Source organism: Jaculus jaculus, chromosome 9 (assembly GCF_020740685.1).
Source record: "Jaculus jaculus isolate mJacJac1 chromosome 9, mJacJac1.mat.Y.cur, whole genome shotgun sequence".
Lineage (NCBI taxonomy): Eukaryota > Metazoa > Chordata > Mammalia > Rodentia > Dipodidae > Jaculus > Jaculus jaculus.
The window spans coordinates 38395912-38418768 of record NC_059110.1 but is presented as its reverse complement, the minus strand read 5'-3'; the positions used below and the strand labels follow the sequence as shown (position 1 = coordinate 38418768).

The 22857-nt window shown below is 38.6% G+C and overlaps 1 protein-coding gene across 1 annotated transcript in view; it reads right to left on the bottom strand.

Moving 5' to 3' along the window:
- The window catches only part of Themis (thymocyte selection associated), a 189508-nt gene that overhangs the window by 129543 nt on the left and 37108 nt on the right, over positions 1 to 22857 (bottom strand). The window contains exon 2 of the mRNA XM_004651342.2: positions 14995 to 15153. Coding sequence (XP_004651399.1) covers positions 14995 to 15153 — 159 coding nt within the window. The remainder of the gene's footprint in view (positions 1 to 14994; positions 15154 to 22857) is intronic.

The window sequence follows — 22857 nt, the reverse complement described above, 5'->3', positions numbered from 1 at the left end:
CATGGAATATTATGTAACATTAAAAAGAATTTATTAGGTTGGAGAGCTGGTTAAGCAGTAAGATACTTGCCTGCAAAGACAAAGGACCCAGGTTCAACTTCCCTGGACCCACATAAGCTAGATGTACAAGGTGGTTTATGTGTCTGGAGTTAGTTTGCCCTAGCATGCTCATTTTTATCTGCCTCTCTCTCTCAAATAAATAGTTAAACAATAAAATTTTATAAAGTACTAATTTGTAACTCCAAGAAAAACTACAGACAATCATGTGTATTACCACATCATTCCAGCTACAAGACATCCCAGAAATGGCAAAACTAAAGAAAACTAAAGAGGCGAGAAAAGGCTTGGAGTAGAAAGGGATGGAAATAGTACAGAGGACACTTAAAGCAGTGAAACTCTATGGCAAGAAGGTATAATGGTGACATATGATGGTATATGTTACTATATGTCTCTCAAAACCCATAGACTATATAGAACATGAAGAGTGAGTTCTACTGGGAACCGAGGACTTTCAGTGATAATGACCAATGAGTCAGTGTGTTTTTCTAGTTGTAGCACATGCATCACTGTAGTGTGGCTGTTGATGCTGGTGTCACTATGGTGTATGGTTGGTGGAGTCCAGGAGCATATGGAAATTCTGTTTGTATTCCAATGGCAGAACCTCTAAGTCCTTGAAATGTCATTGATATCAATAGAATGATGGGCTGTATAATGCTCAGTTGAGAGTCCCAAACTGAAGGCCTACGTACACAATCATTTCAGGGCCACCTGCTCTCATCATGGTCTGTCAAGATAAATTCCTAAGAGGCCTTTCAAAGAATTGTGGATTCAGAAAAAGAAGAACAAAAAATGATGACATTGATCTTAGAAGTTACACATAAAATATTAGTACTATGAAAGCTTATAGAACATTGTCCGCTGTGGATAACTGATTATAAACTGATCTTTTGACAGAATTCTGATCTAATGCTAAAATGCATATAGGCGAGGAGTGGGGAGGGCATTTTAACCTAGAACTACTGCAAAGGCTATCTGTCTTCATTACCCTACAAAGTTATAAAAATAATCTGATCAAGCTCTAAAACGTAGAAGAAAAATTGACCAAAACCCACCAGAGCAGTAATTTATTACAAAAGGCTGCCTTTTCTGCATATTAACTAATTTACATTTTCTCACATAGTTTTATAGAACACCCCTTTTCCCTAGGAAAATATTTTGCATAATAGTCACAGATGAATTTATTTTGGTTAAATGAGCACAGTAGGAAGGAAGTGCCTTAAAAGAAATCGACCCATAAAATATGGAACAATAGCCCCCGGTTCCTTGGATAGCGAGCTATCTAAGAGGAGGGCTGCTCTGCCTTACACTTCATCATAACATCCAGATGGAAAATTAGAAGCAAAATCTTTATTACTTTTTGCTTTTAACAAAAGTCCCGAAAAATTCCAGAAGATGGAAATGCTACCACCATAAAGCTATTAAATGTACTTCAAATACTTGTATGTAATTTTTTTTTTTTTTTAACCACAGTATTTTCTTTTAGAAACTGATATTTTACTTCAACAACAAAAAAAATTCCTGGTGCACATAGACTAGAGCTCCTGATTCCTTCCTTACCTCCCAGGTCCCTGGTCCTGTTACCTGCCCCTGTTGCTGGCTTAGGGCTGCCTGGATGCGGCCTGCTTGCTACTGAAGTAGGCCTTTTGCTCTGGCTTCCTGACTGATTGGTCTCTAGGTTAACAGATCACTGTTACCCTGAGTCAGAGAGTGCACAGGCCATTGTGGGAGCTGGCCTCTTGCCTCCCATTCCTGCTTCCCCAGCCCCTGCTTCCCCTGTGCTAATGTGTGTGCTCAATTGGAGTGAGCAGGCCAGAGCTCCCAGTTCCCTACCTTCCTGTTCCCAAGATACCTTGCAATCTCCACAGTCTGTGCATCTGTGGTTATAATTCCATCCTACACCAATCTGGTTCACAGTTAAAACAGAACATTCACTGAAGATCCTATAGGGACAAATACTTTCTTCCTTCTCAATAAAATATGACTTTTCCCTGAGATGGATAGACCACAGTGCAAAAAAAAAAAAAAGTCAGAAAACTGAGAGATCTTCACCAAGGATGCCTACCTAGTTCCAGAATGGAAGCCCCCAATGAAATCATAGAGAAAACAGTGGAAATTAAATACCAAAATGAAAACAGAACAAGCTATGTGACTCTGATCAAAAGAATTGCTTAACTGGAAGCAAATAATCAAAAAACAAACAACTGGATAAATGAAATTGGAAGAAGCATCTCTTTGAGCACTCAGCTTATGTCACTAGGCTTAAATTAGTTTAAGAAAATCAGAAAAGCCTTAAAAATGATATAAATGAATTGAAGGTGAGTCAACATGAGTCAACAAGTAGAGAATCTCAATAACCAACTGATTAAGCTTAATGAAGACATGACCAAATGCAAGAATGAATTCCAGGAAGCATCAAGAAAATCAGACCTCAGACTGAAACCGTACCTCAAAAAAGAGATGTACATTGTATAAAATAAGACAATAGAAAGAAAAAATCAAATAGAGCTTTAAAACACCTCTTTAGAACCCCTCACTAAGAGACATAATTTCAGACATGATTTTTAAGGTAAAATCCAATGAATTAACATCTACTGAAGAGAGTTAGTGTAGATTTAATGATTTACTAACTGTGTTCCAAATTATTGAGGTTAATTGTGGGCAGGTTATTCAGCCCCTTGCTGATACTATTATCTCATCTGTAAAGTGTAAATTCCTTTCATAACGTCCACAGTCATGAAAGACTTGAGAACAGCGGCACATCACTGACTACATGTGTAGAGGATGCTTCATCTATAAGCTTTACATCCATGTCTCCTAAATACCTCATATCTCCAGAAACAGCTTTCCTACCCAGCAGCCCAATTTATAGAGTAGGCTAGAAAGATTCAAGGGAAAAAATTTCTTCAATCTAGCTTCTAATTTTTGACATGGTTGTATAGATATATCTATAGCTCTCCTTGAACATATGGTTTAGAAACCCAATGTAAACTTGCTATTTGGGGGAAAAAAATCTATGTTCACCACAAAGATGTATGGAAACATTTTTTTTCAGGATATCTCTCATGACTAAACAAGAGACATTTATTATTCATGCATCATAACACTACAAAGGAGGAATAAATTCCTCCATGAGCTAATCTAGAAATTTGGATCTTCACTATAAACCAAATAGTGTGTGATTTATCAACCTTTGGGAATAATGCAATCTGCAACTAAGTATCAGGATATATTTTTGTTGTGTTTGGCACCAACAGCAAGTTTTCTAGCTCATAAAAAATGTTCAGCAAAGAGAGCTGTCTTCAAAGAGAACAAATTGTACTTCTAAGGCAGTTTGTTTATTCCCATGGAGATAGGAAATGATAGCTTTTTATTTCTTTTAATATATTTGAACATTTTGAGATGACAAAACACAGACATATGGACGCATAACATTATATAGGATGCAAATGGTGATATGCATTTGAAGTTTACTCTCCCATTTATATTTCAGTAAAAAAAAAAAAAATCAAATTTCAGTTTGTTCCTTAAAAGTGTCTTTTCCAAGTCTAGGGAGGTGGCTCAGTGGCTAAGTTGCTTGCCTGTAAACTCTAAGAACCCAGGTTTGATTCCCCAGTACCCATGAAAAGCCAGAAGCACAAAGTGGTGCATGCATCTGGAGTTTGTTTGCAGTGGCTGGAGGCCCTGGTGTGTCCATTTTTCCTCCCTGCCTCCTTCTCTCCCCTTGGAAATAAATGTATTTCCATTTATCTCTCCTCCTGCTCCCTTCAGCTCCACGGCAGCTTAGAAACCATGACCCTGCAGCCCCTGGATGGGAAAACAAGGACTCTGAGCGCTTCTTCAATCTGAATCCCAGAAAATGGCCAGTAATCAAACTGTCTTCCAGTTCCCCAGAAGGCCACATTGGAACAGCTTTAAAATTTTATCTTACTTTTATTTATTTATTTTGTTTTGTTTTATTTGTACTACATTTTCCACTTTATTTTATTTTACTTGGTTTTTCAAGGTTGGGTCTTGATCTAGCCTAAGCTGACCTGGAATTCACAATGTAGTCTAAGGGTGGCCTTGAACTCATGGCAGTCCTCCTACTTCTGCCTCCAGAGTGCTGGGATTAAAGGCGTGTGCCACCACACCCAGCTTTATCTTACTTTTAATTGATTCAGTGAGGAAACCTCCTCAGAGTATTCTTCACAAGCAACAGTAGGCAGTTTTTACTGTTTGAGACTTCTTGCATTGGTGAATAAGATCGAGTGGATAACAGAGGAGCTAAAAATGAAGTTGGTAAATTAGATGCTCATGAGAACACTGGAAAAGTTTTAACACTCCTTTATGAAAGTGCATTCGGGGGGGGTGCTTTTAAAAGACCCTCCCTGGCAATTCTGACTTTCTGTGAGCTTCTACATGGCATGGAGTAAAGAATAAGTAAGAACTTTCAATTGCCTGGCTACGTTTTGAAGGCATGCCTAGGCTAGAGTGAGACCTTACTGCAAAATAACAACAATAACAGCTTTTTAAATAGGCTGGGACCGAGGTGGCTCAGCAGATGAAGGTACTTGCTTGCAAAGCCTGCTGGCCCAAGTTTGATTTGCCAGCACCAATGTGTAACACATGTGTCTGGTGTTTATTTGTAGCAGCAACAGACCCTGACTCACTCACTCTCACTCTCTCTCTCTCTCTCTGTCTCTTACACACACACACACACACACACACACACACAAGTAAATGAAAATTTTAGACAAAGATTAAAAATCTATTTTTTTCCTTTAGAAGCAATAGAAACCAGACATCCATAGAAAATGATTTAAGATGCTGAGAGAAAGAGGAGGGGGGAATGAGGAGAAGAAAAAGAAAAAGGAAGGAAGGGTGGGAGGAAGTAAGGAAATGAAGGAAGGAAGCTAAGCCTTGAAAAAGTGAAGGAGGAACTGATAACATTCTAGATTTTCTTCCAAATGTCACTATCAACTACTCATGCATGAAATCATGGAAGTACACATTTAGGAACTCTATTCCTTTGAAGAAAGAGTCCCAGGAAAGATAACCGCAGCAGTAAATACAGAAGATATCTATGGGGTATGTGTGTGTGTGTGTTGGAAAATTTTTCTCCTGTCAGATTTATAAGACCATTGGATAGAGAATAATTTTAAATGTAGTTAATGGACACATAACACTCAAAGAAATTTTGTGATGAAAGAAATGGAGCTATAGGGGATCCAAATTAAGCATAACTTGAAATTAAATCTTTAGTCCAAAACAGAATGTCAAAATGCCTTGTAATCCTCTGGCCAACCACAGAAAAATCTTGAAAAGGGATATTTAGAAAAATTGTATTCCTGGTTAGAATGTCTATGAAGTTTTGAACTGTGATGTGTAGTATGATATGAATGAAAGATCTATGACTCGGAAAAGAAGCCTGAGATGAGGATGAAATGTGTGCAAATATCAACAGTAAATAAAATTCAGCATGGGAGTGACAGAGCTGGAGGGTATATATAACCCATGAGAGATCAAGATGGAATTTTCCTTTAAATAAGTCCAAAAGTCCCACAGCAAAACTAATTTATCAAATCATAAACTGCTGAGGCTTTATCAGCATCTAACAGCTGAGCGGACAACATGCATAACTCCAGCCTTTCACTCACGAGAGGAATGCCCATTTCCAGCCATTCTGTGCCACCTACCATAGGTGAAGCAGAGTTCACAGTTCAGAGGCACAGGTTCACTGATGGAATGAGAGCAAATCATACGACTATAGAGTAGGTCTCTTCACCTCCACCTTACTACCACATTACTATAGGACTATTTACTACAACTCCACTCCGGTCTGACTAACAAGAGGAAAAGTACAATGCATACTATAACAGAAAAACATTTTGGTGAAACAAAGCAAGCATCAGAATAAGTCTCATGTGTGACAGGCATGTTGTGATTATCACAACAGAAATTTCTAGCAACGGGCTGGAGAGATGACTTAGCAGTTAAGGCACTTGCCCACAAAGCCAAAGGACCTCAGTTCAATCCCCCAGGACCCATGTAAAGCTAGATGCACAAAGTGGCATATGCATATCAAGTTGACTTGCAGTAGCCAGAAGCCTTGGCACACCCATAATCTCCCTCTCCTTCTCTCTCTCTCTCTGTATCTCTCTCACACATAAATAAATAAAAATAAGTGTTTTTTAAAAAGAAATTTCTAGCAACCCTGATTAATAAAATAAGTGGTCTAATGGATAAAGTACAGCATATAACAAAAGATGGGCAATGTAAACAGACAGATGGCAGTTTTAAGAATTTTTTAAATGATAGGCAACAGGGAAGTCATAAGGCATAAAGAATGCCTTTGACGGGATGATGAAGATATAAGTGAGGAAAGACTCCCAGAGCTTGAGGATATAGCAAAGAAATTTATAAGGTAGAAAAATCAAAGAAAAAATAATTACTAAAATTTTAGAATATCTAGGAAGTAAAAACAACAAAAGGTACAAAATATTTATCATGGAATATCAAAAACAGAGAACAGAATATGAAAAAATGTTGACACAAAGAATGACTAAGAATTTTCTTGAAATTATTGTTAGACACAAAACCAGGATCAGAAAACTCAGACAATATGAAGCAGAATAAATATCAAAAACAATACCTAAGCATTTCATACAAAACATACATAAGAACACAGAAAAAAATCTATGAAGAAGAAAAACACATATTGAATACATTTTTGTAGAAACTATGTAAGCATTAAGAAAGTAAAGTGAAGCCGGGCGTGGTGGCACACGCCTTTAACCCTAGCCCTCGGGAGGCAGAGGTAGGAGGATTGCTGTGAGTTCGAGGCCACCCTAAGACTCCATAGTGAATTCCAGGTCAGTCTGGGCTAGAGCGAGACCCTACCTCGAAAAACCAAAAAAAAAAAAAAGAAAGTAAAGTGAAATTCATAAAGTTAAAGAAAATGAACTCTCAATAAATAATTTTGTCCTAGTGAAATTATCATTCAAAAGTGAGAGGGATTAGGAAATAAATTAGATGGCAGAGTGCTTGCTTTGTAAATATGAGGACCTAAGTTTTATTCCCAGAACCTATGTTAAAAGAAAGAAAAAAGCCAAGCATGGTGGTACATGTTTATAATCCCAATATTAAGGAAGCAAAGAAAGGCATACCTCTGGGGATTGCTGGCAGCCAGTCTAACCTGCATAGTGATAGATCCTGTCTTACAAAACTCGGGTGGTTACTGAGGAACGATACCCAAGGTTCTCTTCTGGCTTCCACACGCACATGCACAGGTAGACTTGAATGTGTGCACACATGTACACATGTGAAAAAAGTGGAGGAGAAAGAAAGACTTTCTCTGACAAATAAAATTGATGGAATGTGTTGCCAGTCAACACCTGCCTTGCAAAGAAAGTGTTAACATTCCTTAGCAAACAGACAAAAGAAAAAAGAAAAAAACCACTCCTCAGCAAGAAAGAAAATTATATGGGTCACAAACTTGTATCCCCACTAAAAAAGAGAGTGCTTGGTGGCAGAAATAAGTGAAAGTAACATAAAAATTTTATTTTTTACCTATTTTTGACTGAACATATTTTTGAAATAATGGCAATAATGTATTTGCTTACATATATTTATATATACATATAGATTTATGCAGAAGTGAAATGAATTATGATACAAAAGATGTGAAGGGAGTATTGGGAAGGCTTTGTTATTATCAATACTTGACTCTACACAAATCACTATTGCATTGTTTGAATCTGGATTTGGATATAAGTATATAAGGCAAACTTGACTTTGACTCCCTAGCACCTTCATATAGATGGGCATCACCATGCACACCTGTAACTCCAGTCCATGAAGACTGGAGAATCACTGGGGCTCACTGGTCAGACAATCTAACTGCAAACATCCTCTCCATCTCCAGGAAGCACGTGGCTGAGCAATAGAATCTTTGACATTTCCTTCTGGCCTCTGCACATGTACACTTGGGGCACACACATTTGCATGCACCACGTGCAATACCACCCCACACATAGTACAAATACACAAAATCATCAGTCTGTAAAGTTCTTGTTAAGCAAGGATGAGATGAGGGCTGGAGTTCGGAACCCTAGTAGCCATGTAGAGCTCTGGGTGTGGCAACACTTGCCTGTAGTCTCATCTTTGGTGAAGCAAGACACAAGTCCTAGGATTCACTGGCTAGTTAGTCTCGCTGAGCCTGTGATCTCAAGGCTCAGTGACTGACTCTGTCTTAAAATATGATTTGGAAAATAATTGAGGAAGACACCCAAAGTCAACCTCTGACCCCTACATGCATAGGCACACATATACATGCATTCCTGCACACATGTGCACCTATACATATACAAACACACATGCATGCACAGCACACACACATAGCCATATGATAAAAGTCATCACAGACAAAAAGAAATTGTAGAAGACAAAAATAGAAACAAAAAATAAATACAAAAATAGAAAACAATAATAAATATGGTAACTATTAGTCCAGCTATACCAAAATTACATTAAATATCAAAGTGTTGATAAAAACATAGGGATCAGCAGAGTGGATTAAAACACATGACTCAGGTCTGGGGAGATTGCTCCCTGATTAAAGGAGCATGTTTGTAAAGCATAATGGCCCAGGGCTGGATTCCCAATACCCATGTATAGCCAGATGCACAAAGTGGCACATTATGCTTGGAATTTGTTTGTAGTGGCAAGAGGCCATAGGGCACCCACGAATTCTCTCTCACTTTCTCCCTTTTCCTCTGTCTCTTTCCCTCTCTCAAAAATATGTTTTAAAAACACAACTTGTCTATATACTACCTATAAAAATTCACTTTAAAAATAGAGACATAGAAGCTAAAAATCAGAAGATGAAAAACAGCACAGTGGACACTAAGGTTAATCAAGACAACAGGGTCATCTTCAGGCAGAGTAGACTTCAAAGCAAGGAGCTTCTCCTGGGGTAGAGAAGAGGACTGTGTTCTGATGAAAGGGCAGTACACTAAGAAGATAATAATAATCTGTAGTACGTGTCCATCAGCAGAGCTTTAGAATACAGACAGCAAAACCTGAGAGAAGTAGCAGATGAAGCCACTGTCATAGGTGGAGATATTAAATATGCAGACCCAGCAGACAGGAAAAAAGTAGATACAGTTGAACTTAACAGCAACCAAAATTGTCTGGAAAAATAATCATTCAAGTTCAACAGCAGATTGCATGTACATTCTTCCTAAGCTCACCTAGATATTCACAAAGATAAAACACATTTTGGGCCACAAAAACACCACTGAACTAAGTTAATACTGAAGAAAGCACTCATTTCTTCTCATAAAACATGATGGAATTGACATATATATCAGTATCACAATGATAGCTAGAAAAACTCAAAATATTTGGGTGTTAAAGAACACATTTCTAAACACATGAGTTAAAGTACAGCTCTTAAAAGAAATTAAACTTTTTTACCTAAATAAGACTATAATATGATTTATCAAAATTTGTGAGAAACAGTAACAGCTGTATTTAGAGGGATTTTATATACACATTAGAAATGATGGATGACACAAGGCAACTCTCCCTTAGCAAACTAAAAAATCATAAGTAAATTGTTGCTGGGAAGAATTTCCAAACCAGTCACAGTTATGGAGGAAGGAATTTATTGAAGCTTATAGATAGATGGAGGGGAAGACCCGTCATGGCGGAAGAAGGCGGCCCCCTTCCAAGGGTCCATGCCAAGAGAAAACAGCCACCACCATCAGCATAAACAAGCCCACTCCAGGAACTCCAGGCACTTTCCGTATCTTTAGCTGGAAATTCCAAATCTGCCCCCACACCTTAGGGCTGGACTCTAGGATCGCCCTACAGTGGCACCTCCTCCAGCCAGGCAGCTTGAAATCAAAACTACAAGCTTTAATAAACCCATGAATCAATTGGGGGACATCATTCCAACTTCCACAGAAGCCTATCACCATGTACGATGTGTATATACCAAGAAACCTTTGTATTAAAAACACTATTGATCTTTTAAAATTCAAAATAAGTGGAGTTTAAATCAGAAATTGTATGAATAAAATAGAAATATTCTGCTATTGAGATTTTTGAAAAATGGCCTTGAGTTTTATCTTTCTCTTAGTAATGATACAAGGGGAGTCTCTTCGAACTTGACTATCTTCTTCACCACCAGGTAAGAGTGCTCTTAGGGGGAAAATAGTCCCTCATTATCAGCCATCACTTTATTGTCCTATTTTAATTCTTATCTTTATAATAAAGCTCATTTATAAACATGGTTTTATGCTTTTTGCATGGAATAGCCATGTCAGTTGACAGCTTCAAGGAATATTTGAGAGAGCAATGACCCAAATTATACTTTAGCCAAAAGTTGTGTTTTTTCAGTTAAAAAAAATACACTTTTTTAACCAGTAGATTCTAATCACTTTAATTTAGTAAATTTTATAATACACCTTTTGTCCCAAACTCCAAAACTGTATTAATAAAAAGTTCACCTTCCACCCTCAGCAACCTTGTTATTGATTAGATGATACTAGATGATTAGATGATATAAATAACTCCAAACAATATAAAATATAATAAATGCAACAATTAAGGCACAAAACTATGGTAATTCAAAAGGGAAGTTATTTTATATGATCAAAGCACATAGGAAAGGCTTCCTAGGAAGAAATGGTTCTCATCCATTGCTGTAGGCTAGTACAACCATAGGAGCTTTAGGAGAGATTGATCAGTGGTTAAGATACTTGCCTGAAGAACCCAATGACCAACCTTCAATTCCTCATAAAGCCAGATGTACAAAGTGGCACATGTAGTTGGAGTTTGTTTGCAGTGGCTGGAGGTCCTGACACATCCATTCTCTCTGTCTATCTGTCTCTCTCTCTCTCTCTCTCTCTCTCTCTCTCTCTCTCTCTCTCTCTGCTTGCAAATAAATAAATAAATAAAATATTAGAAAAAAAATAAAAATAAGAAACCTTGATGGCCAGACTTCACCCCAGCCAAATAAATCAGATTGTCCTCATGGCCTAAGCCCCAAGGATTTTACTCTCCCTTGGTGATTCCACTGTATTGCCAAGAATGAGAAGCACTGTGGTAGAGATGGCTTAAGAAGAAATAGTTAGAACTAACCAATGGGCAAAGTATCAGCTTAAAGGGATAGGGTATTAGAGCACTTAGACAAATCTCTTCAGTATATTGAATTTATTTTTATTCTCCAAGCCTCAGCTCAATTATAACATTCTTTGAAAAATCCTTTCCTGACTGTCACAATGATAGCAATACTAATCTTAATAATGGGAATAAAATCTATCACTTTAGGGCTAGAGAGATGGCTTAGTGGTTGAGACACTTGCCTGCAAAGTCAAGGGACCCAAGTTTGATTCTCCAGGGCCCACATAAGCTAAATGCACAAGGTGGCACTTGCTTCTGGAGTTTGTTTGCAGTGGCTAAAGGCCCTAGTATGCCCATTCTCTCTCTCTCTCTCTCAAATAAATATAATAAATAAAGTTTAAAAACTGTTATTTTTTATGGGTGCAAGAGTGGCACATCTGTTATGGGGGAAACCAACTGCCCTCTAATTGGACTGGAGGCCCACTCCATGGGAGGGAATACACCCCTGATACTGAAAACATAAACAAGGGTAGTCATGAGCCCTAGGGGAGTAATGTCTGCTGTTGTCTGGCTAAATGTATATACTATGATTATCAAACTGCCCAGTAAGCACTTCTGTTAATGTTCATACCCTTATGTTAATGCTACTCTCACTTTGGGTAGAGAATCTTCTCTTTTCAGATGGCAGTGACCTTGAGACGACTCAGAAGGTATCATGGTGATGGAAAGAAATGACCACAGTGCTCAGTACTGCAATATCTCTATCACACCTTCCAAGGTTCACAGTCTGATGCAGAAGAGGTGGCGGAAAGAATATAAGAGCCAAAGGAAGGGTAGGACTCCATACAACATGCTCCCTCCAGACACAAAATGTCCTGGATATCCATGGCCTCACAGTGCCTGACACTACCTGCACAAGGCCATCATAAGAGGAGGAAAAGATCATGACATCAAAATTAAAAGAGAGACTGATTGAGATGGGGAGGGGTTATGATGGAGAATGGAGTTTCAAAGGGGAAGTGGGGGGGAGGGTATTACCATGGAGTATTTTTTATAATCATGGAAGTTGTTAATAAAAATTTGGAAGAAAAAATCTTATAAAAAGAAATATATACACACAAAAAACCTGTCATTTTAATAGAACTTTCTTTATGCCAATTTTCATAACAAGCACTTTAACTGCATTTCAATATTCCTCCTAACAACAGTAGGAGACAAGTTGTATTCTGTAGTCATTTTACACAGGAAGAGGATAAACCACATGTCAAGTTTGCACCACTGAGAAGTGACAGCATTAGAAATACAACTTCAGAATTCATGATCCAAACTACAACCCCCTGGGGGCTGATGTCCCTTTTACAGGCTACCATGGAGCCCTGGTTCACTCCATTCACACTGGGAAACACATTGGACTGTAGTGCTTCCATGATTGTCTTTGACTACTCATTTGTAATAATGAATGATCATTACACAGTTAGTGAGCATATTCTCTCTGCCAGAATACGTACTTGAAGTATGAAGTCTCATAAGTGCAGGAATTTGTCAAGGAATTTTAGTGTAGAACAGAGGTCAACAGAGTACAGCTGATAAGAGGCTTGGAGGATGGCTCAGCGGATAAAGTGGTTGTCATGCAAGGGTAGGTACTGAAGTTCCTATCCTGGCACCCATGGAAATGCTGTAGGCATGGCTGCTGCCTGTAACCCAAACACTTGGGAGGCAGGGACAGGAACTCTCCAAGGCAAAGTGGCCAGATAACTGGCTGACCTGTTGAGCTGTGAGTTTAAGGAAGAGGCCCTGTCTCAGTAAATAACTTAGAGATTCTCAAGGTATGAGATGTCAATCTGGCTTACATGCATACGAACATGCACACACATCTCACACATGAAAAATAATTACATTTGACACACCAAATCATGCTAGCCTATTGTTTCATAAACAGTTTTACTGAACCTCAACCATGGTCATTGGTTTACTGGTTTATTATATATAGTGACCTTCATGTTACATCAGAATGATGCAGTTGTGACAGACCACCTGGCCACAAATCCTGAAATATTAGCTATTTGTTCATTTATAAAGTTTACTAACTCCTAGAGAAAAAGATAAGGAAATTTCCAGCGACTTCCTGATGGTGTGTGTACCGTGGTGATCACTACACTATGGGAACATTAAAAAGAAATGTTTGCACTGAGCTCAAGGATAGCCAACAAATTCTTATGAGGTATGGTTGAGAACATTCTGGAAAGTTGAGTAAAGTTACAAAAATAAAGAAAGATTAGATCAGCAAGTTTAAGAGTGATGCAAGAAGTTAGAGTAATCACAAAACAAACGAATGATGAATGCATAGGCAGAGTAGATGTGTTTAAGTAATATTAGGTCTATATACCTTATGAAAATATAGCTTTGATTTCTTTACCTTTGTGGTGTGGGTGGGGGGTGGACACAGATGGGACAGAGTGCAGGCCCTGCAGATGGGCACCCTACACCCAGCTAACAGAGGTTCTAATGCTACTGGCCCAGCCCATGTGCCTGTCAGCAGCACTCAATAGGGACAAAGAGTTCTGATCATGAGTGCATAGTTGGGTGACCATAGATGACAATTATATACCGTACATTTCACAATACATTTCTAGAGTAATATTTTTGTTTTTACTTTATCAGCTAAAAATAACTCAGTAAACATTTATTAACTCCCAAATGATTGTTTACTAAAGCAAGTAAATAAAAGTTGTTTATCAAAAAATGTAGAAAATACGGGCTCAGCAGTTAAGGTACTTGTCTGCAAAGCCTAATGAGCCAGGGTTCAATTCCCAAGTACCCAAACAAAACCAGATGCACAAAGTGGTGCATGCATTTGGAGTTAGTTTGCAATGGCTAGAAGCCTTGGCATGCCTATTTCTCTCCCTTTCTCCTCTCTCCTGCCTCTTTCTATCCTTGCAAATAAATAAAATATAGAGAATATTCACCTTCTTGTAGTTCTTAAATTGATTGAACTGTAAGAATTCTGATCCTCCTATGCCCCACCCACTCTTCTAGGAAGCTATTGTTGGGCCTTGAGAGGCCCAGACGCAAGGCCTAGTGGAACTTCCCGAGCCTAGCTAAAGTATGGACCTGTCTCTGGCCAGCTAGGACTCAGCAGGGCTCCTAATTGCCTCTGGCCTGCTGCTTCTGCAAAAGAGTTTCCGTGCACCTAGAACCAATCATTTCAAAAGTCGTGATATGCTATTGGCCCTCACACCTCATCCTTTCCTGAGATCCCCGCCTTCATTCTCAACATTATATAGGCAATCGCCTGTAACAATAAAGTGAGTTCCTGCCTAGACAAGACTCCCAACTCAGTGTGGTTTTTCTCCGGTGACTAAGAGAGGTTCTGAGCCATAGACACTCATCCTCCTCCTCAACCCCTTGGGAGGAACCAGCTGGCCTGGTCCTTCCTCAGCACTACCTGTGGGGGGAGCCCGGCAAGCTATCACCTTGGTGCATCCTTTTTTTTTTTTTTATTTGAGAGTGATAGAGAGAATGAGAGAGAGAAAGAGAGAATGGACACGCCATGGCTTCCAGCCACTGCAAATGAACTCCAGATGTGTGCACCCCCCTTGTGTATCTGGCTAACATGGGTCCTGGGGAATCAAGCCTCGAACCAGTCCTTAGGCTTCACAGGCAAGCGCTTAACCACTAAGCCATTTCTCCAGCCCCTTGGTGCATACTTTTATATATGAATGTGGCAGTTCTACCATTTTTGTTTTCAGTTATTTAGATTTATACTTATTAATAACAGCTTCACAAATGGGAAGAGGTTGCACTGTAACAATCATATTACTGTACCTGGAAAATTCATGGGCAGCTCAAATGGTTGCAAAGACTCACAACCTTTAGAATTCTCACAAATCTCAGCTGTGATCTTCTTAATTTTGAGACCCGTGATTTTAATCACTTCCCCTGTTGACAAACAGCATTCATTTCCAAACATTTCATAAACAGACCCTGAAAAGAAAGAAAACAAGCTTTTGAAAGAAGACTTAAGCAGTGAAAGAAAAAAAGCAAGTCGACAGTCTCCAATAAGAAGTTTTTACTCAGTTCCCTCCTTAGCCACCTACAAGCAGGAATTTAATGAAGCTTCCCAAAATGTACCCCATGTACCCAAGAAACACACTGGGTTTTTCACTTTGTTCAATGGAAAAAGTAGAAACAATCTTAGCTAAGTGTGGTGGCACATGCCTTTAGACCCAGCACTTGGGAGGCAGCACTTAGGAGGATTGTTGTGAGGTTGAGGCCACCCTGAGACTACACAGTGAATTCCAAATCAGCCTGGGCTACAGTGAAACCCTAACTCAAAAAATTTTTAAAAAAGTATAAATGAACTTGTTTCTGTGTTAATTTAAATAAAATTTATAGCTTCCCCTGCACCTTTAGCTCATTTGTCCAAGGTCAAACCACAAACATGTCTTCTGCTTCTGGGATTTATGATCTATTTTTCTGGGTCACAGAGTTAGGCTCCTATGAGTCAATAGTGATCTAAGTAAGTGCTGCAAACAAGGCTGTAATACAGTCGAAGATCTAAAGACAGAGTGGTCTGCAAGTCAGGGCTTTATATTAAGAACAGCTGATTTACCTATTAAGATGTAATTCTCTTCATTATAGTTATTCTAAGATGTTTTGTCCAATTGTATCTGCTGCTTTCTGATATCCTGAAAACCACTGTCACTATCTTCATGGTGATAAATGGCAGACTAGCCCAGATAAAAAGGAAGGCTTCATGGAACCTCGATTTCAGCCGCTTCCTGGACAAACCTTTCATCATAGATGTTGATGCTAAGCTTTTCATCCATTCATTTTCCTTCTTTGTCCCCTGATGGGAAGAAACTGGGCAGTGAGATGATCACCAGATGAGCAACAGAAAAAAAGACAGACAATCCACACCCAGTGAGAGGAGAAGCACTCAGGGCTGGCAGATGGCACAGTGGTTAAAAGTGCTTGCTGTGCAAGCCTGACGACCCAACTTTAGATCGCCAGAACCCACGTAAAGCTGTACGCGAGTAGAACACACACCTGTAATCCCAGAGCTCCAAATACCTGGTATTTACTGTGGCAAAACATCAGACACACAAAGAAAAAGTAAAACAAACACTCCTCTCTTAAATAAGGTAAAAGGTGAGGAATGACTATGGAAGGTTATCCTCTGACCTCCATTTGCGAACTGTGGCACGGGTGCCCAAACACACACACACACACACACACACACACACAGAGAGAGAGAGAGAGAGAGAGAGAGAGAGAGAGAGCGAGCACAAGAGAGGGAGGGAGTTACTCCAGGCAACTTCTCTGGTATACTGTTATATTACAAAGAGCAGGGAAAATAAGGCTGATAACCTTTACAAAATGGCAGGCTTGTAAATACATTATCAATTTTTCCTTAGCCACATGATGATTTATAGCCTCCTTGCCACACTAAACGCAAAGCATGAGAACAAAATATTAGGTTTGGATGCTTTCTGAATGTTCTTCTAATTCCCTCAGAGACTTGACTGATATACAGTGAGCACTTAAAACCACTTCTGTGGCAGTAATGGTTGCATACAAGTTACTAAGCCTGGAATCCCATCAATCTAACACTGTGATTCTATCCCAGTCCCAACAGGTAACAGGACACACATCAAGTAATCTGAGGTCAAATGCTTCACATAGAGACAATTTACATAGAGGCATAGACAACCCAAGCAAATAGACGTCCAGACCTCATTCTTCTTCCAGGCCATCTTCAACCAGAGATGAGAATGAGAGGGAGCAGAGTTAGGGTGACTGGACCCTTGTCAGGAAAGTCTTCACTTGCTAGAAATTAAAGATGATCTGACTTCTTATCTCTTGCCTAGTTTTCCAGACCTGTTTTTTCCAGAACAAGGACCCCTCCAGGGAGGGAGGTCTTTCGTAGGATTAAACATTACGGTTGGTCAAGTTTAGCCCCTAGAACTTGGTGTCAGGGCTAACCTCTTCCTAAGAGAGCCCTTGGTCCTAAACAACCAGCTGTTTCTTTGGTTTACCTGAGCTGGAATACAGTCCACCACTATGAGGTTATAAATACTCTTGCAAGGGGAAGGCAGGCTCTCTGACCACTTGGGAACTTCCAGATTGGGTGAGTTTTTTCCTCCAGTGGGCCTGGGCTGGCTTGGCCCAGCCAGATTGAGGGGAGGGGAGGGCACCCTCGCCCTTACTCTCCATGTATGTTCTTTTAAAAAAATATTTTAATTGTTATTTATGTATTTGAGAGAGAGCGAAAGAGGCAGACAGAAAGAGAGAAAATGGGTGCACCAGGGCCTCCAGCCACTGCAAACAAACTCCAGACACATGTGCCAACTTGTGCATCTGGCTTATGTGGATCCTGGGGAATTGAACCAGAGTCCTGTGGCTTCGCAGGCAAACACCTCAATGGCTAATCCATCTCTCCAGCCCTCCATATGGGCTTCTTTATCCCCTCCAGCACCCCATGTGGCAGGAGCTCCTTGTGCTTTCTTTTCTTTCCATGGTTTTTCCAGGCCTTCCATGTGGGATCACTTGCCATATGGGTATCTTTCTTTGGCTCTGTACTTTCCTCAATAAATATAATAATTTTTTTTCGAGGTAGTGTTTCACTCTAGTCCAGGCTGACCTGGAATTCGCTATGTATTCTCAGGGTGGCTTCAAACTCACAGCAATCCTCTTACCTCTGCCTCCTGAGTACTGGGATTAAAGGCATGCACCACCATGCCCAGAAAATATAATTTAATAATTATCCTTCTTAGCCTTTTTTGAATAAAATCAGAAACAACCGAAGGTTTGGGGTTCAAGGACTTTCTTGGACCCCAAGCACCCCATTACAAGAGAACAAGTGACCTACCAAGAGCCTCATAGAATTCACTCTTGTACACAGAGAGGGAATGAAGACCCAACACATCAACCTTGTATGTCACCAAGAAACATTACTTCTGCAGATAAGTTAATTTGTTTCTCAGCTTTTAGTACATACTTCCACAACCTCTCTTTTCATTTCTCTTACTATTCCCTTGACTACTTCTGTTCTCATACTTTCATTAACTCTAATACATGAACTTATCAGCTGACTCAAGTCCTTTGTGGTATAAATTAAGGTATAAAATAAATGATTAAAAAAACCACGATGACATTTCCCTCTAATGAATTCAGAATAGTTACTTTCTATGATCCTCATTTGTTAATTACCCATTAAATAACTTTTTATATCTTTAGCATTATATCATCCATTATCTAACCTTTTTACAAATTAGTTTTTATTACCTCCAATTCAATCTTAAATTTCATTCAAAAAGTACTACATTATAGCTGGGCATGGTGGTGCATGCCTTTAATCCCAGCACTTGGGAGGCAGAGATAGGAGGATCACCATGAGTTTGAGGCCACCCTGAGACTACATAGTGAATTCCAGGTCAGCCTAGGCTAGAGTGAAACCCTACCTTGAAAAACCAATATGTGTGTGTATACACACACACACACACACACACACACACACACACACACACACACATATATATATATATTATAATTTTGCATGATTGACTACAACACATCAACCTCTCTTCATTCCCTTAGCAAACTTTAATAAAAACTTAAAATATGTCAGGCACTGGGATTGACAGTATCAGAGGTAAATTTTACAATCTATTCCCCTTAGAAATCCTGTCTCACAAAGAATTGACAAGTTGGCAGACAATTGCTAAAGATTGTGAGCAAGCTATCTTGTAGGAAATGCAGAGCATTGTGGAGCATCTGAGAGGCATTTAATTAAGCAATTCTATGGGAAAGAGATTAGGGAAAGAATTCTGAAGGAGACAAAAGCAGAGCTGGGTTGTAAAGGAAGGACCACAAAATACAAGGATAGGTGGAGGAAGGACCACAAAATACAAGGATAGGTGAAGGAAGGAGCATTTGAAAAGACACTAAGACTAAAATTTTTTTAAAGAGCCTGATAGTTAGGAAACAAAGTATTTTGTTATGTCCCACTGTAAAGTAAGAAAGGAAATGTGGTTAAACAAACAAAGAGTAGACCAGGGAGCCATATAGAGGAAGTCCAGATCATGATTTAATTTAGTCTTCAAACAATTACCAACACATCCAAAACTCCAAAGTCTAAAGTCACCTCAAATTCAGAGTATCTACATTTATGGTTACCAGGGTCAGGAAGAAATACCAATTTAATAAGATATAATTTGTGCTCTAGATATTCACTACCTAACATGTGGTCCACTGGTCACCTGGGAGCTTGTTAGAATCTTGGTCAGACTTGCTGAGTCAGAACCTGCATTTTTAACAAGATCCACAGAAGATTTATAAATATACTAAAGTTTGGAAATCTTTGGTCAGGCAACAAGTGTTCAGCTGACATAGGCTCTGTTTTGAATGTGCTGCAAAACTAACTGGTAGGATGTGCTACCAAGAGAAAGACTTGGGTGTCATTGAGGTGGGAACAGGTGACAGAGGAAATTTTTAATGGATACATGTTGTGGTAAGATTTTCTTTATCACATGAAATAGAATATAATTTAACTTGGCACATTTTAGCTGAAAACTTTTAGCTCAATTTCGATATAACAAGTGTGTATTAGTTGATGTAATATGTCTATCACTGACTAATTTGAAATGCCATCTTTCTTTAAAAAGTTCAATTGGAATTCAAAATGAAGAGATAAATTTGCCTAAGATTACATGTCAATTCCAGGGATTAGGTCAGAAAATTTTATGATGAGAAAATTATGGGTTTTGGTCACCTCATGAAAAACTGTCTCTTTCCAAGAACTGTTCACCATTTGCAAAAACAAAATTCACTTGTTTCAGTCATTATTGGGAGAAAAAAACAAAACCTCATGCAAATGTTAATACAGAAAATTTCACCTTAACCTTCTATGACTCTATATTTCTAATGAAGAAAGCTGGTATGCATTTTTTTATTATTATGAGGTAGGGTTTTATGTAGCCTAACCTGATCTCAAATTCTATGTAGCCAAAGATGACCTTGATCTTCAAATATTCCTGCCTCTACCTACAGAGCATTAGAATAACAGGCATGTGCCACCACACTATGTTTTATGCAGTACTAATAGATCAAACCTAGGGCCTCTTGTATGCTGTATCAACTGAGCTATGTCCCCAGTCTTGTTATATGGTTCTAAAGAGAGCGTTCATGTTAGGAAGTTATGTATGTTATAGGTGACAAGGACATATAGCCATTCTAGATCCCTGAACCAGAAAGTTCCTTAGTCTTTATTCTCACCAATATAAAAATATACTAAAAATATACTTTCCCTGAGTTTCAATATAGTGATGAATTTTAAAAATAGACAACTTTCATAATCTCAGAACAAAGTCATATGTATAATTGCTTTTTAAAATTTTTCTGTGATGTGTGTCTGAAATGGCTGTGTGTATATATGTATATATATACATATAGACATACATATTAAAATTGTTTCATTTCATGTTAACCATGAGACATGTATTTTGAATATGCAAGTCTCAAATCTATTAAATCTTTACAGGCTGATTCTTTCCAAGCCAGAGCATATGTATTCAGGATAATACCAAACATCAGAGGAAACCGAACAAAGCAGTCTGTTTTCAGTGATCAAACATTGCCCCTGAAGGCTGTAATGAAAGAGCCATGTGCCTTTGAAATCACCTTTTCTGTAATGCTACTGTGCTCAATAAAAATGACACATTAATATCCTTTTATGAGCTCATCCCTGCTTGACAATCCATATAAGCAGGGCTATGATCACGTTAGAACAGCCAAAACAATTGGTTCAATAGATTTTTTTTTCAATTTTCCCTCAAAGTTAAAACTGTGTGGCAGTCAGGAAAGAGAAAGCTACATTGTTTGGAGTTCTCCATACTCAAATGCTCTGTCCCTCATCTCTTTTCTCTTCATCAAACTGTTGAAATCCAACCAAGCCTAAAGATTCAGCTACCATTCATCTTCAAAGCCTTTCTTGATCTCCACACATAAGGAACAGTTCCTCAGTAGATACCTAATGAATGTTATTACTCAGCTTTGCTATAATTATTGAGAGTACATTAGGGTCCTTCTACATTAGCAATTTAAACTCAAAGTTTTCCTATATTTACTATCTAAGATACAAGCACATATCACATTAGTTGGCTACTCTCTGTATATCCTAAGTCAAGACTACTAGGGGCAGATGATTCCTTAATGTTATTTCTACTTAGCATTTGTTACTCTAGGTAGTGAGGATTGAACCTAGCATCTTGGGAATCACTGAGCTATATCCCCATCCCTCTTTTTTACTTATTTTGAGATAAGGTCTCACTAAGTTGCCCAGTTTGGCCTTTAACTCACTATGTAGCCTAAGAAGAACTTGAACTTGTGATTCCCCTGCCTTAGCCTCCAAGTAGCTGGGAGCACAGTCTGCCCCACCAGGCTAAGCTGCTACTTTACCTGCCATTTGTATACTGTTGGGAGCACATGTGGTGATGTGAAGCGATAGAGAGCAGTTAGAAAATCATTTCTGACAAGAATGGTTGACATGGCATGGCAATAGAGAGAAGTATGTCTGTTGCCCATCGTGACTTATCTGTGCTCTTTGCAAATAGGTGTGGTGATTCTTTGCTTAAGGATAATAACCGTTATGAGGAAGGAATATGTCTGTAAAGGAAGCTGTTAAGTTGAAATTATCTTATTAGACTCATAATCCTAACGTTGGTGGTTGATAAGGCATTTAGGAGTCCATTAGAGAGAGTTGTTCAATTTTCTCCAGACAGTTTGCCACAGGAGTGAATCTTGAAGGTAACTACAAATGTAACAGACATTTGCCTGACCAGAATCCTATAACAAGACTCTTCCCATCCTCTGTAGGAGGGAAACACATTCTTTCTGTCCATTGAACTATATACCTAAAATCAAATGAATATTATATTATATTAGTTATATAATATTATATTACATTATGATGTAGAGTAGGCACGAATAGCAAAGTTGCCCTTAACCAGAAGTGGAATGAGCCTCTGAGTTAAAAAGTTAAGAAGCCTTACTAGGTCATTTTTTCTTCTCCCTAACCTATATGTAAAAAGAGGATAAAACATTAGAATCTGGTAGTAACAATAATGTTAGCTACACCAAAAATTATAGGATAAACTCTTTAGTTTCCAGTAATATGGGGCTTCTGTTAATTGACTAAAGTACTACCTAAGAAATCAGGCCTGAAGATGAGAAAGTGGCAGAGACTACAGTGTGTGTGGATGAGGCTTTAAAACTTAACATGACAAAACAATGGAAGTCCTTAAAAACTGAAACATTGAACACCAAAAAGAAGAAGAAGAGAAGGAGGAAGAGGAAGAAGAGGAGAAAGAGGAAGAAGAAAAGGAAATTAAAATATTAGTAAGAGCAGAAATCAAAAAAAATTTTCCAACTACTTTTAGTAAAGTATAAGGCAATCTTATGACAGAATTTTAATTACAGAGGGGAATTCAGTTTCTTAAATGACAAAATCCTCTTGTATAATAGAGTCAAAAAATGTACCAAGGGATTTTACATGATCCTTCTGAGAGAAGTAATCATTGAGGGTCTTTGTGTAATAGTTACCAGAGCAAGAAGAGTTAGGGGTGTGTCTATATGAAATAAGTCTTTCCACTACATAGCCACAAAGCACTTTCTGTCATGGTGGATAAA